This window comes from Lepus europaeus, chromosome 9 (assembly GCF_033115175.1).
Source record: "Lepus europaeus isolate LE1 chromosome 9, mLepTim1.pri, whole genome shotgun sequence".
Taxonomy (NCBI): Eukaryota; Metazoa; Chordata; class Mammalia; order Lagomorpha; family Leporidae; genus Lepus; species Lepus europaeus.
The window spans coordinates 65,941,923-65,965,483 of record NC_084835.1 but is presented as its reverse complement, the minus strand read 5'-3'; the positions used below and the strand labels follow the sequence as shown (position 1 = coordinate 65,965,483).

Sequence of the window (23,561 nt, the reverse complement as noted above, 5' to 3'; positions counted from 1 at the left end):
GCTGCCTTCTCAGGCACATTAGCAGGGAATGGGATCAGAAGCAGGGCAGCTGTGATCCAAACCAGTGCTCCAATATGCAGTACCAGTTGTAGGCAGCGACTTAAACAGCTTTGTTTCAATGCCCCTTTCATCTCAAAGGCATTGTAAAAAGTTATTAGGATAATAGACTATTTGTAAAATCACAATGATTTTTAAAAACCATTTTTGTTTATTTTATTTATTTGAAAGGAAAAGAGATATTTCCCATCCAGTAGTTTACTCCTCAATTGTCCGCAATAGCCATGACTGGGACATGTTAAAGCAAGGAGCCTGGCACTCAGTCTAGGTCTCCCCTGTGACTAGCAGGAGACCTAACTACTTAAGCCATCACCTGCTGCCTCCCAGGGTGGGCTTTAGCAAGATACTGAAATCAAGAATGGAAGCAGGAGTTGAGCCTAAAAAGTCTGATATGGAATGTAGATGTTCCAAGCAGTATCTTAAAACACTGAACCAAATATTTGCTCCATATTCTTTAATTAAAATTCATGTGAAAGAATATTTCAAATTTCTATTTGAGGAATAACTAAAGATATAATATTTTATAGTCCTGAGTAATTCTACCAGATATAATCTTTTTTAAGTGTTACATTACAAAAAAGATAGAAAGGATTTCTGAAGTTGTGAGTCTTATCTGGAAGATCCCTTATAATAGAATTAGAATCTAAAGACTCTTGCCTTCTAATTTTTATTTGATAAACTGTATTTCTTGGAATTGTAAACTATGTGGGCTTTGAAGTTGGAAAGCCCTGAGTTGAAGCCCATCTCTCCCTAACTCTAGTTCTGTGTCCTTTGAAAGATTATATAACTGCTTACTTTATCTCCAGTGTCAGTTTCTTCTTTTTAAAAATATTTATTTTTTATTTATTTGAAAGATAGAGTTACTGATAGTGGGGGGAAGGAAGGGAGGGAGGGAGAGGGGGAGAGAGAGAAAGAGGTCTTCCATCTGCAAGTTCAAATATCCACAATAGCCAGGGTTGGGCCAGGCTGAATTTAGGAGCCCAGAATTCCAACCTGGTCTCCCATGTAGATGGCAGGGGCTCAAGCACTTGGGCCATCTTCTGCTGCTTTCCCAGGGTCCTCAGCAACGAGATGGATCAGAAGTGGAGAAGCTGAGACTTGAACCCATGCTCACATGGGATGCAGTCATTGCAGGCAGTGGCTTAACCTGCTGTGCCATAAATCTTGCCCCAGTGTCAATTTCTCTTATCTGTAAAATGAGATATAATAATATCTGGATCTCAAAATTTTTTATCATTAAATGGGATACTTTATTAAATTAATATTGTACTTGGCACCTAATAAGTACTGTTGACAGTAGTTATAAAATTTTTGTTGAAATTTATATGAACTATAATTTATATGTGACTCAAAGGTATTGTTATCCTTCTGCATTTTAGGCATATTTATCATTACTATATTCATGGACCAAAAGGAAATGAAGTTCGTATGTCAAAAGAAGTTGGACCTTTCAGCAACATTGATATTGAAGTAAGATTAAAAATTCATCTTAAAATATTAGATTTTTGGGTGTTTCTTTTAGTCCTAAGGGTCTCTAGGTAACAGAAATCAGTAAGTAATTCAAAACAATTTCTCTTCTCCTTATCTTTTACCAAAGTACTTTGATTGCTTGATATCCTAATATGAGATATTCTTAAGATGTATTTTTCTTTTTATTTCTTTAAGATTTATTGTATTTATTTAGAGTGACAGAGAGAGGGAGAGAGAGTTCACACCCCAAGTAGCTGTAATAGCTGGAGTGGGCCAGGTTTAAGCGAAGAGCCTGGAACTCCAAATGGGTGTCCCATGTAGGTGGCAGGGGCACAAGTACTTGGATCATCTTCCTCTGCTTTCTCAAGTGCATTAGCAAGGAACTGGATCACAGGCAGTGCACTTAGGGCTTGACCCACAGATCTGACATGGGATGCTGGCAGTTGCAAGAGGTGGCCTAACCTGAACAATTTGTATCTTTATCTACTGTAGTACTTATACTTATTTTCTCTGTCTCCTCTCTGTCCTATAGAGATGAATTGTTGCTGAACATCATTCCTTGAAGCAAGAAATGAAAGGGACATAACAGTTTTCCTTTTATTCATAGATGTTTTACAGTGATATATACGATTAAAAGCACAGAATGCTTGAGTATTCACTTTTCAGTATCCTTGCTCACACATTAAAAAAATTTTGTGTATAATGTTGTCCCATTTCCTACTTCTAGTAAGAAACCTTGGATCAGACTTGCTGTTTCTTTGTTTACTTTTGATTTTTCAGTGGTATATTCAATATTGAGGTTCTACTTAAAGCTATTTAACCCATAGATAAAGTTTATGTTTTCATAATGCTACATGATTACTTGTATGAATAAAAGTAGTTTTTGCCTATTCTGTTGAATTATAGCTGAGTATAAAAAGTCATCATAGAATATAATGATTTTTGTTTTATTATTTTTTTTTAGATTTCTATGTTTGAAAAAGGGAAGGCACCTAAGATTGTCAACCTAAGGGATATACAAGATGACATGCAGACATTATATGTAAACAAAGCAGCTGATAGTTTTGAATTCAAGGCTCATGTTGAAGGAGATGGTGTAGTGGAAGGGATTATCCGATATCATCCATTCTTATATGATAAAGAAACTTACCCTGATGATCCATGCTTTCCATCAAGTATGTTAATCTGTTCTCTTAGCTACAGAATGTGAAGTTGTAATTTAGAATAGTGATTTGTTTTTAAAATTATGGTTAGTAGTTGAGTCATTAAGGTTAAATAAAGTTTTTTTCATATGCAAACCTTATGTTGCTGGTATTTATAATTTTTAAAACTCTTTTATGTGTATTCAGCTCCAGGTGAATGAAACACTGGCTTAACAAAGTGCTCTTTTCTTTTAGATCTCTTACTGAGCCAAACTTTTAAATGTATATAATATTAATTCTTCATATATTTTCCATATTGTCTTCCTTTTATCTTTGTAAGTATTTATAAAGAAGTTTTACACTTAATGTAGTTATATCAGTTTTCTCTTTATGATATCTGATTTTGTCTTAATATTGAAATGATATCTCAAGATTATATAAAGATCTTGGTATTTTATGGGTAATGCATCTGTTTTCTCACTTTTTGTGTGTAGAGTGAGGTAGGGATTTGACTTAATATTTTCTATGTGGTGTTCAGTTTTCTAGCATCAATTATTGAATGTTACAATTTTCCCAATAGTTTATATTACCATTTTAATGATGTATTAAGTTCCTTTAAGTACACAGGTATGGATTGTTTACTAATAGGCACTGGTTTGCATTTTTACATGTGGCTTGCAGTTTACTGATACCTTTAGGATGAGACTTTCTTGCTGCTGTTCTAAATTTTGGAATCAGCTTCTACTTTCACTTAAAACCCTAGTGGAATTTTTGGATAATGTTGAAACATTAGCTATATTAAATTTTCTCATCAAGAGTACTTTCTTGATACATCCTTGATTTTGTAGATTATTCATTGAGATTCCCCGATTTGAATACCATCTTTGCCACCTTGTTTTGTGTATAACTTGGAAAGACTACTCCCTACCTCAGTTTCTTTTTTTTCCCTTCCTTTCTATTCTTGCTTTTTTTTTTTTTTTTTAAGATTTATTTATTTATTTGAAAGGCAGAGTTACAGAGAGACAGAGACAGTGAGAGAAGTCTTCCATCTGCTGATTCACTCCCCAAATGGCCACAGTGGCCAGAGCTGAGGCGATCTGAAGCCAGGAGCCAGGAGTCTCTTCCAGGTCTCCTATGTGAGTGCAGGGCCTCAAGGACTTGGGCCATCCTCCACTGCTTTTCCAGGCCGTAGCAGAGAGCTGGACCGAAAGTGGAGCAGCTAGGACTTGAACTGGTGCCCATATGGAATGCCAACACTGCAGGCGGCAGCTTTACCTACTATGCCACAGCACCAGCCCCTCTACCTCAGTTTCTTTACCTGCAAGATGGGAATGGTAGTTCTTACCTCTGGAGGTGTTGTGAGGGTTAAATAAGAACCTGGGGCAAGTCCTTAGAATAGTGCCAAACTGTTACATATATTATATAGAAAGTACTCAGTGCATTACACAGTGACTTTCTTTTCTGTTGGGTCTCTGATCTCTGTTTAATGTGCCGTTTCTAATTTTTGTATGCTTATAGACAAAATACTATAAAGATAATTCTAATGATATTTCAATAATAAGAACCAATAAGTTAAATGATGATCAGGGAGGTTTTCCCCTAAGAGCTAAATGATTTGGTTAGATTGAAAGGAACTTTTACGTAGAGATATCTTGTGGTAACTTTGAGGGAGAAGTGGGCTTTACTTTAGGTGGGTGACTTGATGCTAGTTTAGTAAAGTGTTATTATGTCAGGATCATAATATTTGATCCTGATTTATTTGAGTATATTAGAATATGTTGCTGAGAAACATAACTGTGCTGATTATGACTTTGATGCATAATACCATGCCGTGCAATTCCAATTGTATGCATATTTAATGTTTATCTGAATATGGTCTTTGAAAATATAAGTTAATATAAACTCAAATTTAGTAATATTGACTAATTTGTCCAAAGTAGGCAAATTTGCTCCTGCTATATCCTTCATATTTCGTAAGATATTTTCATGTGAGCATGTTTATTCTGATAGAATTGTGAAACTTCTTTTATTTATTTATTTATCTGTTTAAGAGGCAGAGAAAGACACGGAGGGGGAAGAGTCAGTTTCCATCTGCTGCTTCATTTCCCAAAAAATTGTAATTCAGACCTCCCACATGGGTGGCAGGAGCCCAGCTACTTAAGGCATCACTGCTGCTTTCTAAAGTTTGCGTTAGCAGAAAGCTAGAGTCAGCATTTGGACCTGGGTATCAAGCCCTAGTAAGACAATGTGGGGGTACATGTGTCTGAATTGGAATTTAGCTGCCCAATGAAATGTCCATCCCTGAAACTGATTTAAATACAGAATTCAAGCTTCTAAATTTATAGGAAAGGAAGTTTTTGCTGTGGGACATAATCTTTTTTTTAAAAAAAGATTTATTTATTTGAAAGAGTTACGCAGAGAGAGAGAGAGAGAGGTCTTCCATCCGATGATTCACTCCTCAATTGGCTGCAACAGCCAGAGCTGTGCTGATCCAAAGCTAGGAGCCAGGAGCTTCTTCCGGGTCTCCCACATGGGTGCAGGGGCCTGAGGATTGGGCTATCTTCCACTGTTTTCCCAGGCCATAACAGAGAGCTGGATTGGAAGTGAAGCAGCCAGGTCTCAAACCGTCGCCCATATGGGATACAGGCGCTCAGGCCAGAGCATTAACCCACTGCACCACAGCCCCAGTCCCTAGTGTTATACTCTTAACACAGATTGATTATCATGTAACTGTTGACTTTTTTTTTTTCCAAAGATTTATTTATTTATTTGAAAGAGTTACACAGAGAGAGGAGAGGCAGAAAGAGAGAGAGAGAGAGGTCTTCCATCTGATGGTTCACTCCCCAATTGGACGTAACAGCTGGAGCTGCGCCGATCCGAAGTCAGGAGCCAGGAGCTTCTTCTGGGTCTCCCACGCGGGTGCAGGAGCCCAAGGACTTGGGCCATCTTCTATTGCTTTCTCAGGCCATAGCAGGGAGCTGGATTGGAAGTGGAGCAGCCGGGTCAACCGGCACCCATATGGGACGCTGGAGCTTCAGGCCAGGGCGTTAACCCACTGCACCACAGCACCAGCCCCAGCTGCTGACTTTTAAATGATAAGCATCACTGGTGATGTGGAATTTCCACATACTGTCTTTCGTAGGACAGAGAATAAAACTACCTTCAAGTCATATAGAGTTCGAAATATTGTTTGTGTTGTGTTTCTCTGAAGTAACTTTAATATTTCACTTATAGAAATTGATAATCACTCATACTGTATAGCATAAGCATCTTTTATTTATTTTGATCTAGAATTAAAAGATGAAGATGATGATGATGATTGTTTCATACTTGAGAAAGCAGCAAGAGGGAAAAGGCCTATTTTTGAATGTTTTTGGAATGGACGATTAATACCATATACATCAGTAGAAGAGTAAGTTATGATTTTTGCTAAAATTATAATGTTGTATAATATCTTCTTTTTGCTAATACTTTGTTCTTTTCTAGCTTTGACTGGTGTACCCCTCCCAAGAAGAGAGGGCTTGCACCGATTGAATGCTACAATAGAATATCTGGTGCATTATTCACTAATGACAAATTCCAGGTCAGCACAAATAAACTGACTTTTATGGATCTTGAGCTAAAACTGAAAGACAAGAACACGCTTTTTACAAGGATTTTGAATGGACAGGTATGATTTTTAAGTATCCATTTTTGAATATTTGAAAATGTCCTATCTTAAAAATATATCAGTAGTGTAGATTTTTACTGCTATTTTGCATACCATGGAATTCATTTAATCAAAAGACTGTGGCATCTGAAAATTCTTTTGTGAACATTCATTCGATTTTTTATCTTGTTCAGAGATTTCAAACTGATTAGGCCATGTTTGAATAAAATATTTTTGTTGGATCTTGGTATTAAAACCTTAAGAAGAGGGGGCGGGTGCTGTGGCATAGCGGTTAAAGCTGCTGCCTGCAGTGCTGGCATCCCATATGGGCGCTAGTTCAAGTCCCAGCTGCTCCACTTCCAATCAAGCTTTCTGTTATGGCCTGGGAAAGCAATGAAAGATGGGCCCCTGCACCCATGTGGGAGACCTTGAAGAAGCTCTTTGCTCCTGGCTTTGGATTGGCACAGCTCTGGCCATTGTAACCCATTGTGATACAACGGATGGAAGACCTCTCTCTATCTCTCTCTCTCTTCCTTTTCTCTCTGTGTAACTCTGAATTTCAAATAAATAAATCAATCTTTAAAAAAAAAAAAAAAAAAACAAAAATAAAACCTTAAGGTGAATAGAAGCCACAGAGTCATATCTACTTAATAAGAGTCTGTATGAACAGGTGTATCTGTTCATGAGTTATGTTTATACATTAATGATCTAATTGGGCAATTTTAATTTAGTCTTGAGGACTCGGTTAGAACTATGAAATACTTGGGTTAAAAGATGGCTTGAGGGTGGTGCCGTGGCTCAACAGGCTAATCCTCCGCCTTGCAGTGCTGACACACCAGGTTCTAGTCCCGGTTGGGGCGCCGGATTCTATCCCGGTTGCCCCTCTTCCAGGCCAGCTCTCTGCTATGGCCCGGGAAGGCAGTGGAGGATGGCCCAAGTCCTTGGGCCCTGCACCTGCATGGGAGACCAGGAGAAGCACCTGGCTCCTGGCTTTGGATCAGCGCGATGCGCCGGCCGCAGCAGCCATTGGAGGGTGAACCAACAGCAAAAAGGAAGACCTTTCTCTCTGTCTCTCTCTCTCTCACTATCCACTCTGCCTGTCAAAAAAAAAAAAAAAAAAAAAAAAAAGATGGCTTGAGAAGGGTCAGTATTAAAATATGTGCATTGATTAACACAAGTAGTTTTCCTCTGCGAAGACATTTTTTTAAAAATCAAATGGGACAGGTATAGCAAGGTAAATTGCCACCCCTGACACCGGTATCTCATATGAGCACCAATATGAGTCCCAGCTGCTCCTCCTCTGATCCAGCTCTCTGCTAATGTGCTTGGGAAAGCAATGGAAGATGGCCCAAATACATGGGCTGCTGCCACTCATGTGTGAGACCCAGATGGAGTTCTCGGCTCCTGGCTTCAGCCTGGCCCAGTCTTGGCCATTGCAGCCATTGGGGGAGCAAATGGAAGATCTATATGTCTCTCCCTCTCCCTCCCCCTTTCCCTCTCTCTCTGTAACTCTGCCTTTTAAATAAATATAAATAATATGTTTTTTAAAAAATATATTGCTAAGAGCTAATCATTAAGAGAATTAAATATAAAGTACTGGTGCTGTAGTGTAGCAGGTAAAGCTGCTGCCTCCAGTGCCAGCATCCCATATGGGCACCTGTTTAAGTCCCAGCTGCTCCTCTTCAGATTCAGCTCTCCGCTGTGGCCTGGGGAAGCAGTAAAAGATAGCCCACGTCCTTGTGCCCCTGCACCTACATGGGAGACCTGGAAGAAGCTCCTGGTTTCGGATCAGTGTAGCTCTGGCTATTTGCGACCATTTGTAGAGTGAACCAGTGGATGGAAGATTCTCTCTTTGTGCCTCTGCCTCTCTGTAACTTTCTGCCTTTCAAGTAAAAATAAATCTAAAAAAACAAACAAAAAGAATGAAACTAGTTTACTTTTATTCTACTCACGTAGCTCACAGACTTGTACTAGATACTTCTTTTCCAGTAGTTTAATATTGAATTTCCAAAAATTAGTTGATTTCGTTAAGGGATTTATTTTATATATTTGGAAGGCAGAATGATAGCAGAAGTGAAAGAAATAAAGCAATCTTCCTTCCATCTGCTGATTTAGTCCCTAAATGGCTGCAGTAGTCGGGATTGGTCCAAGCCAAAGCCAGGAGCCCAGAAGTCCATCTAGGTTCCCCATGTGGATCCCATGTACTGTGGAAGTGGAGTAGCTGGGACTTGAACCAGCACTCTGATATGGATCCCTGTGTTACAAGCAGTGGCTTTACCCATGTACCACAACACCAGCCCTCAGAGTTAGATTATTATATTAGCAACTTAAAATTACTGGTCAGTAAATAGAATACATAGCCCATAATTTAAGAGTCAGTCATTCCTACAAGATGTTGAAATTAATTTTGTTGTTAAAGAAAATTCTGAGACATAGAAGTTTAAGATACTTTTAATGAATTATCCACCAAGAAAGGTCTTGTAGACATGAGTTAATACTCAGACACAACACACTTGGAATTTATTCTTATAATATGACTTAAATTATCCAACATTTATTAAGCAGTTTGGTCTTCTCAAAGGTTATCTGCAATAGGTTGATTTTTTTCCTTTATAATCTTTAGATTTCTAATTTTGAAAAATAGATACAAAGAAAAGTTGAAAACAATATTATAATGCATATCCATACACTTTTCTCCCAGATGTACTTTTTCATTTTTTAAAAAGATTTATTTTTGTATTTGAAAGGCAGAGTGACAGAGGAAGACATGTAATATACATACACACAGACATACCCATGGTTGGCTGCAATGACTGGGGCTGGGACAGGCCTCCCATAAGGGTGACAGTGGCCCAAGCACTTGAACCATCATCCACTGCTTTCCCAGGCACATAAGCAAGGAGCTTGATCAGAAGCAGAGCAGCCAGGACCCAAATGGCACTATCAGATGTGGGATGTGAGCATTGAAAATGGCAGTTTAATATGCTGCTATTAGATCACTGCTGGCCACTATATCAGCTTTTGATATTGCCATGGTTATTATATTGTTCTTTAACTATTATTGAGTTTGTGTAATTAGTAGTTTATTGGGTAATTTGGTTAATCATGAGTCCTGAGAGTTTCAGCTTATCTTTGAAATGCAGTTTAAGAATTTAGTAGGCCGGGGGCTGTATTCTGGTGCAACAGGTTAAACTGCTGCCTGCCATCCTGGCGTCCCCATAGGAATGTCAGTTCAAGTCCCAGCTGCTCAGCTTCTGATCCAGCTCTCTGCTAATGTGCCTGGAAAAACAATGAAAGGGTCACTTATGTGAGACACCTGGATGGACTTCTGAGCTCTTAGCATCAGCCTAACCATAACTGGCTGTTACAGTCATTTTGGGAGTGAACCAGAGAATGGGAGTTTTTTTTCTCTCTCCCCCCTACTCTGTCCCTCTCTCCTTCTGTGTAACTGCTTTCCAAATAAATAAATAAATGTTTAGAATAAAACAGCATTTGGCAGGTAAATTTTCCTGCCCAAAGTTAAAATTTTAATGTTCATAGCAGTATAGTCCTTTGCAGGGGTGATTGTTTGACCTGGTTTTAACCAAATGACCACAATGGCCAGGGATGGGCTAGGCTGAAGCCGATACCCTGGAGCTTCATTCAGGTCTCCAACATGGGTGTTAGGGGCCCAGGATCTTGGCCCTCTTCCACTGCTTTCATTGGTGCAAGCAGGAAACTGGTTTGAAAGTAGAGCATCTGGGACTTGAACAGATGCCCATATAGGATGCTGCCTCATAGGCAGCAATATGATCTGCTATGCCACAACACATTTCCCAAAGTTTTTTAACTACTACTTTTGTTTGACATCTTCTAAATTTCTTCAGAAGGAACCAGCTAAACATTTTAATTTTTAGTTAGATTTTCTGAGTTTTGGTACTTGAAAGGAAAAATGGAATGAGTGACAAATGTGAATGGTTATATTTGTTTACTAATAGACTACTTCAAAATTTTACAGGAGCAGCGAATGAAAATTGATAGAGAATTTGCTTTGTGGCTAAAGGACTGTCATGAAAAGTATGACAAGCAGATCAAATTTACACTTTTTAAAGGAATAATCACACGTCCCGATCTCCCTTCTAAAAAGCAAGGCCCCTGGGCAACATACTCAGCAATAGAGTGGGATGGAAAAATGTACAAAGCAGGACAGCTGGTATGTTTGACTTATTTTTAAAATTTTATTATAATTCGAAACTAATTTAGATGTGTTAGAATTATACAACAAAAATAATGCATGTATTGGCTGCTCAGGTGCCAGGAAAGAATGAAAAGGACAAATCAATATTAATTAACCTAATTTATGGATTAAAAAAAAAAAGCTGTTTATTGCCAAAGACTTAATTATCAAGGTTTTTATATGAAACTTGACTCACATGGAGATTCTTGCTTTTTTTTGTTTTTTAAAGTGGTGTGAAATAATATTTTAGCTTTTTCTGGGGGAGCACCTGCTCTTGTGTTGAGCACCTGCCAACATAATAAGTCAGTGTGTGTTTTGTCTGCATTGTGGAAGATGTGGAGATAAGGACTTTGTTCTTTGGGATATTATATCTGGATATTGGGGGTAATATAAGTAGAAATAAGTAAGGGGATAAGCTCAATGAAGAGTGAGGGTGAATAGTATGCTGTTGAAGGAGAGGAGAGAGATTTCTTACTTTGGTGTTGAGGCGTGGGAGAAGAGACCTCACTACCAAATACTTTGGGCAAGAAGTGGCATTTGCATGGGCCTTATGAGAGGTGAAATCTCACATTAAATATAATTAAATAGGTAGAAGGATGTCTAGTCAACCCATTTATGTGAGGGACACATCAGGTATTTAAGGCAGTAGAATTGGGTGAGATCACCTAAAATAGTTACTGTAAAGACCCAAGGACTGAGCCTGAGAGTTTCCCTCTAGTTAAGGGTTAGAATGAAAAGTAGGACCTGGCAAAGGAGACTGAAAGGGATAAGCTAGTGAAGTTGAAGCAAAGTAGGAAAATATGGTATCTTTGAAGCCAAACAAAGAGTTAAGAGAAGGAGGAAGTGTCACCTTTGTGAAATGCTTTGTGGTGGTTGTATCAAATGCTTTCTAGAAGATAGCTGAGCATATTTTAAGTGCAGGGAGCCGGAAGGGTTTGGTTATACTGCAACATATTGTGTGTATGGAGAACAATTTTTCAGAAATAAGGCTGGAATGGTAGATTAGATCTAAACTCTTGAAGTCTTTATTGGGAATCTTTGAAATGGACCAGGTTTTTCAAACAATTAGGAAAACGAAATACAAGCAAATTTTGAGCTAATGTATTTGAAAGGAATGTTAATTTGTGAAAGATTATGACACTGTTATATCCTTATGACACTGTTCATTGAAAGCAAGATTTTATGGGGAAAATAGTTTTAGATACTTTGGCCATTTATAATAGTGAAGTTTAAACACACACTTATTTATGACATTTATATGAAGAAGCCACTTTACAAAAATTTGTTAAAAAATAATTGAAAAACTTTACAGATGTGATTTTACTGGAAGATCTTTCATTAGTTTCCTAGTGATAGTTGTCAAAGATTTTTCTTGTATAAAATAATCCTGTAAAATAATTATTAATCCTGTCAGAAAATACTAATACTGCTGCCTTTTTTTAAAAAAAAAAAAAACTAATTATTAGGTCAAGACAATCAAGACACTTCCCCTCTTTTATGGAAGCATAGTAAGATTTTTTCTTTATGGTGATCATGATGGAGAAGTATACGCTACCGGAGGAGAAGTTCAAATAGCAATGGTAAGACAGCACGTATGGAAAGTTCTTTTTGAAAGTCTATTGGTACCACTTATTTTTGCATAAGGGATGAAATAAAGATACTGTATTTTTTTTTTAACATTTATTTAATGAATATAAATTTCCAGTGTACAGCTTATGGATTACAATGGCTTCCCCCCCCCATAACTTCCCTCCCACCCGCAACCCTCCCCTCTCCCGCTCCCTCTCCCCTTCCATTTGCATCAAGATTCAATTTCAATTCTCTTTATATACAGAAGATCAATTTAGTATAAAGATTTCAACAGTTTGCACCCACATAGAAACACAAAGTGAAACATACTGTTTGAGTACTAGTTATAGCATTAAATCACAATGTACAGCACATTAAGGACAGAGATCCCACATGAGGAGCAAGTGCACAGTGGCTCCTGTTGTTGACCCAACAAATTGACACTCTAGTTTATGGCGCCAGTAACCATCCTAGGCTGTCGTCATGAGTTGCCAAGGCTATGGAAGCCTTCCAAGTTTGCCGACTCTGCTCATATTTAGACAAGGTCATAAAAGACAGAGTGAGGATAGTAACCAATGATCCTAAGAGTGGCATTTACCAGGTTTGAACAATTATACAGCATTAAGTGGGGAAGAGGACCATCAGTACACACAGGTTGGGAGTAGAGCCATTGGTGGTAGAGTAGAGGTTATGATTACAAAGGAATGAGGCCCAAGTGCACTAGACAGGGCCTAGAACAAAGGACAGAGTCATTATTAGAGGAGCTAAGAAAGGTGCTGTCTAAGCTACAATTAAGTTTTCTGATTGAGAGGCAAATAGAACCTGATAGAAGGGGCTTGATAATAATCTGGTGGGCTTTAGGCCTTGTAAATTCAGAGGCCCAGACCTATCTATCTCTTCACATGGGGTATATCCTAAGGGAGGTGTGAACCTCCTAGGGGAAGGCACTCTGTTGACTTTCATTACTTGGCTGGCCTGGGAGGAGAGCTGGCCAGGTAAAGGCAGGTGGCATCTCTAACTAGAAATTTACAGTTCTGCCTGAAATGTTGCTGACCCTACTTGACCATCCCCTCAGCTGCAGTGGTCACTTTGGAAGTTGGGCTGAGTGAAGGGCTTTTCAGCTTAGAGCCAATAAGATCTGTGGCTCTGACCTGGGCATCCTTCGACTCCAGGGCAGGTCCATTTCCAGTGATCCAACTCTTGGCAGAGCAGCCAGGGCTCTTCACAAGCTGACTTCTGCTGAAGCCCAGGCTTACCACATTGAAAGCCACTGCAGTGGACTGGCCTGTTGGGTCTCCTTGAGGGCAGATACTGTATTTTATTTTACTTGTGTTTGATTTTTCCATTGAGTAAAGTGAAGTTCTCATGTGAATTTTTATGTATCATATTTGGTATTTTTAACAGTCTAAGCATCTGTATGCCCAGTGTTTTATGAACATACTAGGGTCCTTCTTTAAAAAGTTTGTGGGGATGGGCATTTGGCCTAGTGTGATGACACCATTTGGGATGCCCACATTCCATATCAGAGTACCTATGTATCAGAGTTCTGATTTTGCTTCCAAAGTCCTGCTTCTTGCTAATGTGCACCTTGGAGGGCAGCAGGTACTTAGTACTTAACTACTTAGGTCCCTGCCATCCACATGGGAGGCCTAGGTTGAATTTTAGGCTTCCATCTCCAGCCATTTCAGATATGTAAGGAATGAGCCAATAGATAGTTGCTCTCTGTCTACCTCTCAAGACAAAAGAAAGGCAGAAGCAAACTTTATAGAACACTGGAATTAAGAGATAAATTTATTTAATTTTGGTATTTTTTTAAATCCCTGCATAGTTTTTTCATAATATTAATTTTCCATGAACTTTTTGAAGTACATATACGTGTGTGTGTGTGTGTGTATTGCTAATTATCACAGTCATGTTATAGAATGTACATTTCTTCTAGGATTCCTCAGACTGGTAAATTTTGGAGGCAGAATGCTCTCTCAAGAATAAGTAGCTGCTAAATTAGTGGGATTTTTTTTGTTTGTTTTTTTTGACTACACCATGCTCTTATTAATTGAATGATTGTATCCTTAGGACTATGAAATTTACATAAAAAGTAGAAACATTTTGGGTACTGTAAGAATAGTTACTATGATTTAATACTTAATTAGATAATGTACTGTATTTCTTTGAAAGAAATAGGTGTTTGTTTTTATTGAAGTGGAATTTAAATACTTTTCTTTAAAATATTATAAATTTATTTTATTTATTCAGGAGCCTCAGGCATTGTATGATGAAATAAAAACTGTGCCAATTGCAAAGCTGGATAGAACAGTTGCTGAGAAGACTGTTAAAAAGTATGTAGAAGATGAAATGGCAAGGTAAGTCACATTTTAAGATGCATGACAAAAAATGAAAAAATTAAAGAGGAATTGTAGTGCTTTTGAGTTTTTGGTTTTTTTATTATTATTTATTATTTTTAGCACGATTCGACAGGAAGGACACAAGCAGGGAAACCAAATCCTGACTGAGGAGTCTAGCCAAGGAAACAGGGCAAACAACTGCATGAGCGGCGTGCTCACATCAGGGCTGCCGGCCGCCAGTGCTTTAAGTATTACTGAGTGTACCATCTACTCTTCTGACAGTGTGTTTGAATAGTTTTAAATGTTTTGAGATGAACTTCTTGATATTACAAAAGGTTGAAAGAGATAGTTATAAAAGTGGAATCTCTTTAGATTTGTAGAGAAAGATGGGAAATATATTTTTGTTAAAGATTTATTTATTAGAGGGGAGACAGAGATTTTCCATCTGATGGTTCACTACCCAGTTGGCCTCAACAGCTGGAGCTGCGCTGATCTGAAGCCAGAAGCCAGGAGCTTCCTCCAGATCTCCCACGTAGTCTCCCAGGCCACAGCAGAGAGCTGGATCGGAAGAGGAGCAGCCAGGACTAGAACCAGCACCCATTTGGGATGCCAGCGCTTCAGGCCAGGGCTTTAACCCGCTGCGCCACAGTGCTGGCCCCAAAAAGGGAAATCTTACACCTAAAGTGTTACTCTTACAAGGGACAGTATGATTAAGGCATTAAAAACAAAACAAAACAAAAAAAAAGCGTGGTTTAGTCCACAACTAGAAGAAAATCATAAAACCATCTGAGAGTTAAAGATTAGTAAAACAAAAATGAAGTAGAAAACAAAACTTTATTTTTGGTCTTTCTGCTTATATAGCTGATAATACTGTGATTTTGATTGTTACTGAATTCTTCTATTCTTAAAGTTCATCCTATATCCCAAAGGTTAACTTATTCTAGTACCATAGACAGAATTTCTGGGTCTTGATATAAAAGAAGTTTTATCTTTATTTTTCAGTAACCAGAGCAATGGTCGAGGAATAAAAAATTTTAGATTAGTTTTATAGAATTCCAGATTTAGGTTTTTAAGATGTATCAACAGTAAACATTTTAAGTTTATAATAATGTATTTTTCTGACTAAGACCACAATTAACATGGTTTGTAAATATCAATATACTCACTTCCTAATAGGCTTCCTGATAGATTGTCAGTAACTTGGCCTGAAGGTGATGAATTGTTGCCTAATGAAATTAGGCCTGCTGGAACCCCCATTGGTATGTTTGGCTTATTATTTTTTTAATGGCAAAATAGTGCTTTACTTTTGTCTTTTATTTCTGATGGATAAAAGATAATGAAAAGTTAAAAATGCAATATGAAGACCTGACATATTCAGTAGATTCTTTAGATGTAATTAAGTAATTCTTTTTTTTAATTTTGGACTTATAGGTGCATTAAGAATTGAAATACTGAATAAAAAAGGGGAAGCAATGCAAAAACTTCCAGGAACAAGTCATGGAGGGTCAAAGAAACTCCTGGTTGAACTCAAAGTTATATTACACAGTAAGTAAACAAACGAATTTGGATCATTTAATATTTTTAAGGATACAGTACATACTTAAGTGTCTTCATATAATTACTAATGTTAATTACTAATAATTAACATCAAATGAATTTGATTAAATTAGGAACTTGGGGTGCTGATAGTTTCTTTTCTGGGTGGCTATTTTTCTAGCCCTTTTCTCCTTTATTTTATCTGAAATTTTTCTGAGTACATGACTGTGGGCTAAAGTGAAGATACGGTAGATATATTTAGATAATCATTAAGGACCTTTCCATAGCAAAAAATACTGGGGCTGTGAACCAGTGGGCCAGAAGTGTTTGACAGAAATAATAAGCCTGTTCTCTCTGAAGAAGGGAAAAGAGCTCAGTATTTTGGCTCATCTTTTAGTTTTCTAAGCTTAGGCACCTTTTTGCTAACTTTCATGTCCATTGTTTTTTGGCTTGAGTGCTTAGAATATTTTCTTCTCTCTCTCTCTCTCTCTCTCTCTCTCTCTCTCTCTCTCTCTCTCTCTCTTTTTTTTTTAAGATTTATCTATTTATTTGAGAGGCAGAGGCAGAGAGGTCTTCCATCTGCTAGTTCACTCCCCAGGTGGCCACAACGGCCGGAGCAAGGCAGGAGCCAGGAGCTTCTTCCGGGTCTCCCACGCAGGTACAGGAGCCCACTTCTGCTGGCACAGAAGGTTTGATGCTGGCACAGAAGGTTAATGCCCTGGCCTGAAGTGCCAGCATCCCATATAGGTGCTGGTTTTAGTCCCAGCTGCTCCTCTTCCGATCCAGCTCTCTGCTATGGCCTGGGAAAGCAGTAGAAGATGGCCCTAGTCCTTGGGCCCCTGCCCTCACGTGGGAGACCCGCAAGAAGCTCCTGGCTCCTGGCTTTGGATCGGCACATCTCTGCCTGTTGCAGCCATCTGGTGAGTGAACCAGTGGATTTAAGACCTCTCTATCTCTGTTTCTACCTCTCTCTGTAATTCTGTCTTTCAAATAAATAAAATAAATCTTCAAATATTTATTACTTGGAAGGAGAGTTACAGAGATGCAGAGGCAGAGACAGAGAGAAAAAGAGAGGTCTTTCATCCACTGGTTCACTCCCCCAGGCAGCTTTACCTGCACTAGCCTCTAAAATGTTTTCTGTTCTTTTTTAAAAAAAGATTTGTGTATTTGAAAGGCAGAATTACAGAGAGAGAGAGAGAGATCGATTTTCTGTCCACTTGTTTGATCCCATAGGATGCTTGTTTTTTCAACCTTTCAGAAGTCACTCTTAGTCTTTAACTTGTAGCCTTTCCTCCTCCTCCTTTTTAGTTGAGAGACATAGAGAGATTTCTTATCCACTGGTTCACTCCTCTAACACATACAATGAACATGGCTAGGCCACACTGAAGCCAGTAGCCAAAAACATAGTCCAGGTCTCCCATATAAGTGGCAGGAACCTGATTACTTGAGCCATCACTGCTGCCTCACAGGCTGTGTATTAGCAGGAAGCTAAAATGAGGAGCCAGAGCTTACCTGGGTACTGTGATGGAATGGGAATATCTTAACTTCTAGGTTAAATGCCCACCCTCTTTCTTCCCTGAAAACCTCTAGCGTGGTATCTTTAGATTTCTGACTGTGAGCTCCCTTCTTCCCTCAATTGTTTTTAGTATATATGATTATACACAGTTTTTGTGAGTGTTGTAAAAGATACGTAACACGAAATTTACCATTTCGGTGTGCTTAGCACTAAGTACGTTCACATTGTTTTGCAACTATTGCTATCATACAGTCCTTAGATTTTTCCATCATCCTACTGAAATTCATGCAGTCACTCCTTATTACTTTCTCTCCCCAAACCTTAGCAACTTTTATTCTGTTTTGTTTTGTGAATTTGACTGTTCTCATTACTTCATAAGTGGAGTCCTATCTGCTGCTATAGGGCCAATGTTGTTGGTCTTGGCCTTCATTCAGGAGCGCTCTTCGATTGCTTAATGTTTTCCCCACTCACTGTTTTGGAAGTTCTCCTGTTCACTGAGTGGAGGAGCCCTGCAACATAGATAGCACCTATAATGGTTAGTCTGCTGCATGTTTACTGCCTTGCACTGGAGCTCTACCAGCGCCTGTAACATTTGTTGCCTCTGAACCCTTTTCTTCTTCCACATCAAACTCCACAATCTCTCCATCACCTACCCTGCAAAGGGACTTCCTGGGGTTATTCTTTATGGCAGTCTGGTACACAAACAAATCTTCCTTGGTGTCATGCCTGTTGATGAAACCATGTCTGCTTCTTACATTGAACTATTTTACTATTCCCAAAACCTCCATTGAGATGATAATCTTGTCCCAGCCAGAAGACAAGTTGCCAATGTAGGCTGCCTGGGCCACATTCCCTGTGCACTGCCTGAGGTGCAGGGCTTGTTTTTAATGGCACTGAGGGCAGGGGCAGCAGACAGTTGCTAGGTCTTGACCTTACTTCTCATTGTTGTGCTACTGATAATGATTGGGTTGGCTGTGGCAGCTGGCTCCTCCCAGAGTGTGATGGTAACTAGGCCATTAGTGACAGTGCTCTACAGTCACTCTTGCTATGATGGAACTGTATTTGCAGAATGAATGCCTCTTACTATTTTTTGTTGCCTAATTGCCAGGACTTCCCATGCTATTTTTTTTTTATGGGAAAATATCATTTTATTAGTAATATAAGCATTTGATATCAAAGAAATACAGGTGGTTTTACAAACTAAGGATTTGTAAGCACATTAAATGTACATCTTATTGTACAGTTTTATGTCACACTAGTTTAAATGCATTTCTCTATAACTATATCACACAGATCCTTTGAATTATTTTGGTCATCCTTTCCATGTGACTTTACCAATAAGCTTGAAGCTAAACAAACAAAATTACAAATGGCTGGCCGGTGCCGTAGCTCAACAGACTAATCCTCCGCCTAGCGGCGCTGGCACACCAGGTTCTAGTCCTGGTCAGGGTGCCGGATTCTGTCCCGGTTGCCCCTCTTTCAGGCCAGCCCTCTGCTATGGCCCGGGAAAGCAGTGGAGGACGGCCCAAGTCCTTGGGCCCTGCACCCGCATGGGAGACCAGGAGAAGCACCTGGCTCCTGGCTTTGGATCAGTACGACGAGCCAGCCGCAGCGGCCATTGGAGGGTGAACCAACGGCAAAAGGAAGACCTTTCTCTCTGTCTCTCTCTCTCACTGTTCACTCTGCCTGTCAAAAATAAAAATTAAAAAAATAAATAAATAAATTACAAATGGCCAATTTTTAGATGAGTGGGGTAAGAAATGGTCACCAGATGAGTTTAGGGATGTTAACCTCCAATAAAGGGCTGGCACTGTGACGCAACAGGTTAAAGCCTCAGCCTGCCGTGCCAGCATCCCGTATGGGTGATGGTTTGAGTCCTGGCTGCTCCATTTCCGATCCAGCTCTCTGCTATGGCCTGGGAAAGCAGTAGAAGACGGCCCAAGTCCTTGGGCCCCAGAAGAAGCTCCTGGTTTTGGATCAGCTCAGCTCTGGCTGTTGCGGTCATTAGGGGAGTGAACCAGCAGAATGGAAGACTTCTCTCTCTCTCTGTGTCTACCTCTCACTGTAACTCTGTCTTTCAAATAAATAAAAGAGGTAGAGACAGAGAGAGAGGTCTTCCATCTGTTGGTTCATTCCCCAGATCACCGCAATGGCTGGAGCTGGACTGATCAGGAGCCAGGAGCCAGTTCCTTGTCTCCCGCGTGGGTGCAGGGGCTCACAGACTTGGGCCATCTTCCACTGCTATCCCAGACCACAGATGAGAGCTGGATCGGAAGAGGAGCAGCCGGGACTAGAACCGGCACCCATATGGGATGCTGGTGCTTCAGTCCAGGGTGTTAACCCACTACACCACAGCACCCGCCCCATAAAATAAATCTTTAAAAAAAATCTTTAAAAAAAAAAACACCTCCAACAAGACACTTTGTTACAAGGTTGCTTCTGATAGAGCAGTTATGTTAGAACCTTCAAAACACAAGGGCTGTCAGAACTAGAGTACCGTAAAAGAAGCTTCTGCAGCTTAAGTCTCTCGTTGGCCCAATCCTGAGAAGCGAGGCAAAGCATCTTTCCTGCAAATGCAGTTTGTCTCCAGTATTTCCACCTAGTTGAACTTGTAGAGATGGGTGCCCAAGACACATCATGAATCTGTATACCACCTTGGCTCTGTCTCGCTTAGTTATGCCTGAAGAGTTTAATACCCATCCAAGTCCAAAGGTGGAAGAACATATACACTGGTATGATATAATGGGCAGGAGCAGGCCGTAGAAGCAGAAGCTGGTGGTGCTGGTGCAGCCCTGTGGGAAATTTTCTTTCACAGAGGCCGAGTAGAAAAGACCTGCCACCTTGTTTTAAAACAGATATGGTATTTAGAATATTTAGTTGTTGTGGTTTTTAACAATTAGGATCTAGTACTGCTCCATTTCTTCTTGCTCCTTATCTTGATTATCTTGATGGGTCATCCTTGCTGCCTGTGGTAGCATATTAGGAATCCTATCAATGATTGGATAGGTTTTTCCCAGGTCTTTATTAATTCGTTTGTTGAAGCTTCATATCTGAGCACCTTCTGGCTTTATATTCTTTCACCTGGCTTAGGATATGAGCCATCTCTCTACAAGATTTTATACATGATCTGGCCTTTTTTTGTCTTCAACTTCATCTCATCCTCACTTAACGTATTTCTAACCACAGTTGATGGCTTTTGGTTCTCATTCAAGCCAGGTTTTCCAATCCTGGACCACGTTTTGTTATTTCTTGTGTTTCTAGGTCAGGGATGGCAGACTATTTGTAAAGGATCAGGTAGCAAATATTTAGGTTTTGGGGGCATATGTGCTTTGTCTCAACTACATAAGTGCCATTAGAATGAAAGTAGCCAGGGACAGTACAATTGAGTTTCCAAGTCTCAATGCTGTAGAAGGTTGAAACCCCATGAAAGAAGGCACGTGGTTCACATTTTTTCCAGTGCTTTGCATACAGGAGACATTTTTTGAAAATGTAAGAATTATTTTGAAAAGTAAGAATTTTTTTGAAATCAGCAAATTGCTTTGTCTTTCTAGAGAACATTTCATAGTGATGTACTGTCTAGTTTCCATGATAGGTTCACAGTTGCACCCTTTAAAAATGTGTTCATATTTTTGAGAGAGAGAGAGAGCTCCCACCCACTAGTTCATTCCCCAACTGTGAGTTTTCAAAGCAGATTTTAAATAAGTTGTATCAAGATCTTGAAACATTTCTTGGAAGAATTTTGAAAGGACATGAATTATGGCTTTACCATCCTCAAGACAAAGCACAATCCAAACAATGGCTACCAACAGATGGAAGTGGACTGCTCAAGGCAAAAGCATGGCAACAGGATTTTGGGATGCTTAAGACATTTTGCATGTTAACTTTTTATTCTAGAAAGCCAAAGAACATCTGCTTATTAAGAACGTTATGAGAAAGTTATCCAAAGCTTGAATTATAAAACACCTCTGAAAACTTTACTAGTGAGTCCTTCTCCACATGACAGTGCTCCTATCCTTACTCTACTCCACTTAAAAAACAAGGACAATTTTGCAAGAATTTCAATGGGAAATCATTATGCATCTTGCAGGTCTTGATTTGAATTCTTTTGACTTCTTTTTGTTTTCTAAGAAAACTTAAATCCATTTTTGTTATTATTATATTACTTATAATATATATATTGTTATTATTATATTATTTAATGATGTTAAAAGGGGACTGCATTGACATGATTAAATTCCTAGGACCATCTGTTTTTCATGGATGGGCTTAAAATGGTTGGTGGCTGGTATCACTTACTAAACTGATCTTCTGTATATAAAGAGAATTGAAAATGAATCATGATGTGATTGGAAGGGGAGAGGGAGTGGGGGGTGGAGGGTTGTGGGTGGGAGGGAAGTTTTGGGAGGGGGAAGCCATTGTAACCCATGGGCTGTGCTTTGGAAATTTATATTCATTAAATAAAAGTTTAATTAAAAAAAAAAGTGTCTTGAACTTGATGGGGCTTAAGTTGAGAAATAAAGTTTATGTTTTCATTTTTATCTTTTAATTCCATTTGCCCACATATCTTTTGAAGCCCTCTCATATATGTTCCTTGCTTTTTTATTTTAACAGTAGATCTTGGAGATTACTGTCAGTAAACTATGCTATTTTAGTTTTGAAGAAAACCTTTAAGGAAAGTGGTTTTTTTTTTTTTTTTAAGATTTATTTTTATTTATTTGAAAGAGTTACAGAGAGAGGTCTTAGATATGCTGGTTCACTCGCCAAATGGCTGAAATTGAGCTGATCTGAAGCCAGAAGCTTCTTCTGGTCCTCCCACATGGGTGCAGGGGCCCAAGGACTTGGTCCATCTTCCACTGCTTTTCCTGGCACATTAGGGAGCTAGATCGGAAGTGGAGCAGCTGGGATTCTAGCCGGCGCCCATATGGGATGCTGGCCCTACAGGCTGGGGCCTTAACCTGAGCATTAGCTTTGTTCTGCTCTGCTCCCAATTCCAGCTTCCTGCTAATGTGCACCCTGGGAAGCAGTAGGTGATGGCTCAAGCAGTTGGTTTTTGCTGACCACATGGGAGATGCTGATTGAGTTCCTGACTCCTAGGTTTAGCCTAATCCAACCCTGGCTCTTGCAGGCATTTGGGGAGTGAACTAGCAATGAGATCTAGCTATTGTCTGTGTGCCTTTCCAATAAATGAATAGAAAAAAAAATTTGTCCAGCATCCCATTTCAAAGTGCCTGTTTGAGTCCTGACTGGTCCACTTCTGATCTGGCTTCCTACTAATGCACCTGGGAAGGCAATGGAGGATGGCCCATTTACTTGGGCCACTGTCACCCAGGTGCGAGACCTGGATGGAGTTTCTGGCTCATGGCTTCAGCCTGGTCCAGATTTGGTTGTTGTGGCCATTTGAGGAGTAAATCAGTGGATGGAAGATCTCTCTGTCTTTCTCTCTACCTCTCTCTGTCGCTCTGCCTTTCAAATAAGTAAATAAATCTTTAAGAAATAATAAAAATATATCTGCTCATAAATAAAAAAACTTGAAATAAGGAGATTTTACTGTGAGCAAACATTAATTTCTGCTATTTACTTGAATAGGATAGCATTACATTTTTGAAGCGTCAAAATAACTTTTAAATTATATAGCAAATAAAGATATTGTATTGATATCATATCAATGTGACATTTCATATTTCTGATTTATGCTTGGTTTCTCAAAGCAATAATATTTCTTTTTCCATCTTATTAAGCTTCAAGTGGAAATAAGGAAATTATTTCACACATAAGTCAACATGGAGGAAAATGGCCTTACTGGTTTAAAAAAATGGGTGAGTTATCATTCTGAATGTTTAAAAGATACATCAGTATTATGTTGACTTGGTTTTTAATTTCTTCTTAATTTATCTAGAAAATATTCAAAAGTTGGGGAATTACACGTTGAAATTACAAGTTGTATTGAATGAAAGTAATGCAGATACTTACGCAGGAAGACCACTTCCATCTAAAGCAATTAAATTTTCTGTGAAAGGTAAGCAGACCACTAATACCCAGTTATATGTGCTGAAAGTTACATTTT

At 39.1% G+C, this 23,561-nt stretch overlaps 1 protein-coding gene across 3 annotated transcripts in view; it reads left to right on the top strand.

Moving 5' to 3' along the window:
• The window catches only part of SMCHD1 (structural maintenance of chromosomes flexible hinge domain containing 1), a 168,198-nt gene that overhangs the window by 48,355 nt on the left and 96,282 nt on the right, over positions 1 to 23,561 (top strand). For all 3 annotated transcript variants that reach the window (XM_062201421.1, XM_062201419.1, XM_062201420.1), the window contains exons 9-19: positions 1,437 to 1,527; positions 2,492 to 2,702; positions 5,961 to 6,081; positions 6,156 to 6,339; positions 10,316 to 10,510; positions 12,001 to 12,114; positions 14,357 to 14,463; positions 15,622 to 15,704; positions 15,877 to 15,990; positions 23,236 to 23,313; positions 23,394 to 23,513. In XM_062201421.1, coding sequence (XP_062057405.1) covers positions 1,437 to 1,527; positions 2,492 to 2,702; positions 5,961 to 6,081; positions 6,156 to 6,339; positions 10,316 to 10,510; positions 12,001 to 12,114; positions 14,357 to 14,463; positions 15,622 to 15,704; positions 15,877 to 15,990; positions 23,236 to 23,313; positions 23,394 to 23,513 — 1,418 coding nt within the window. The remainder of the gene's footprint in view (positions 1 to 1,436; positions 1,528 to 2,491; positions 2,703 to 5,960; positions 6,082 to 6,155; positions 6,340 to 10,315; positions 10,511 to 12,000; positions 12,115 to 14,356; positions 14,464 to 15,621; positions 15,705 to 15,876; positions 15,991 to 23,235; positions 23,314 to 23,393; positions 23,514 to 23,561) is intronic.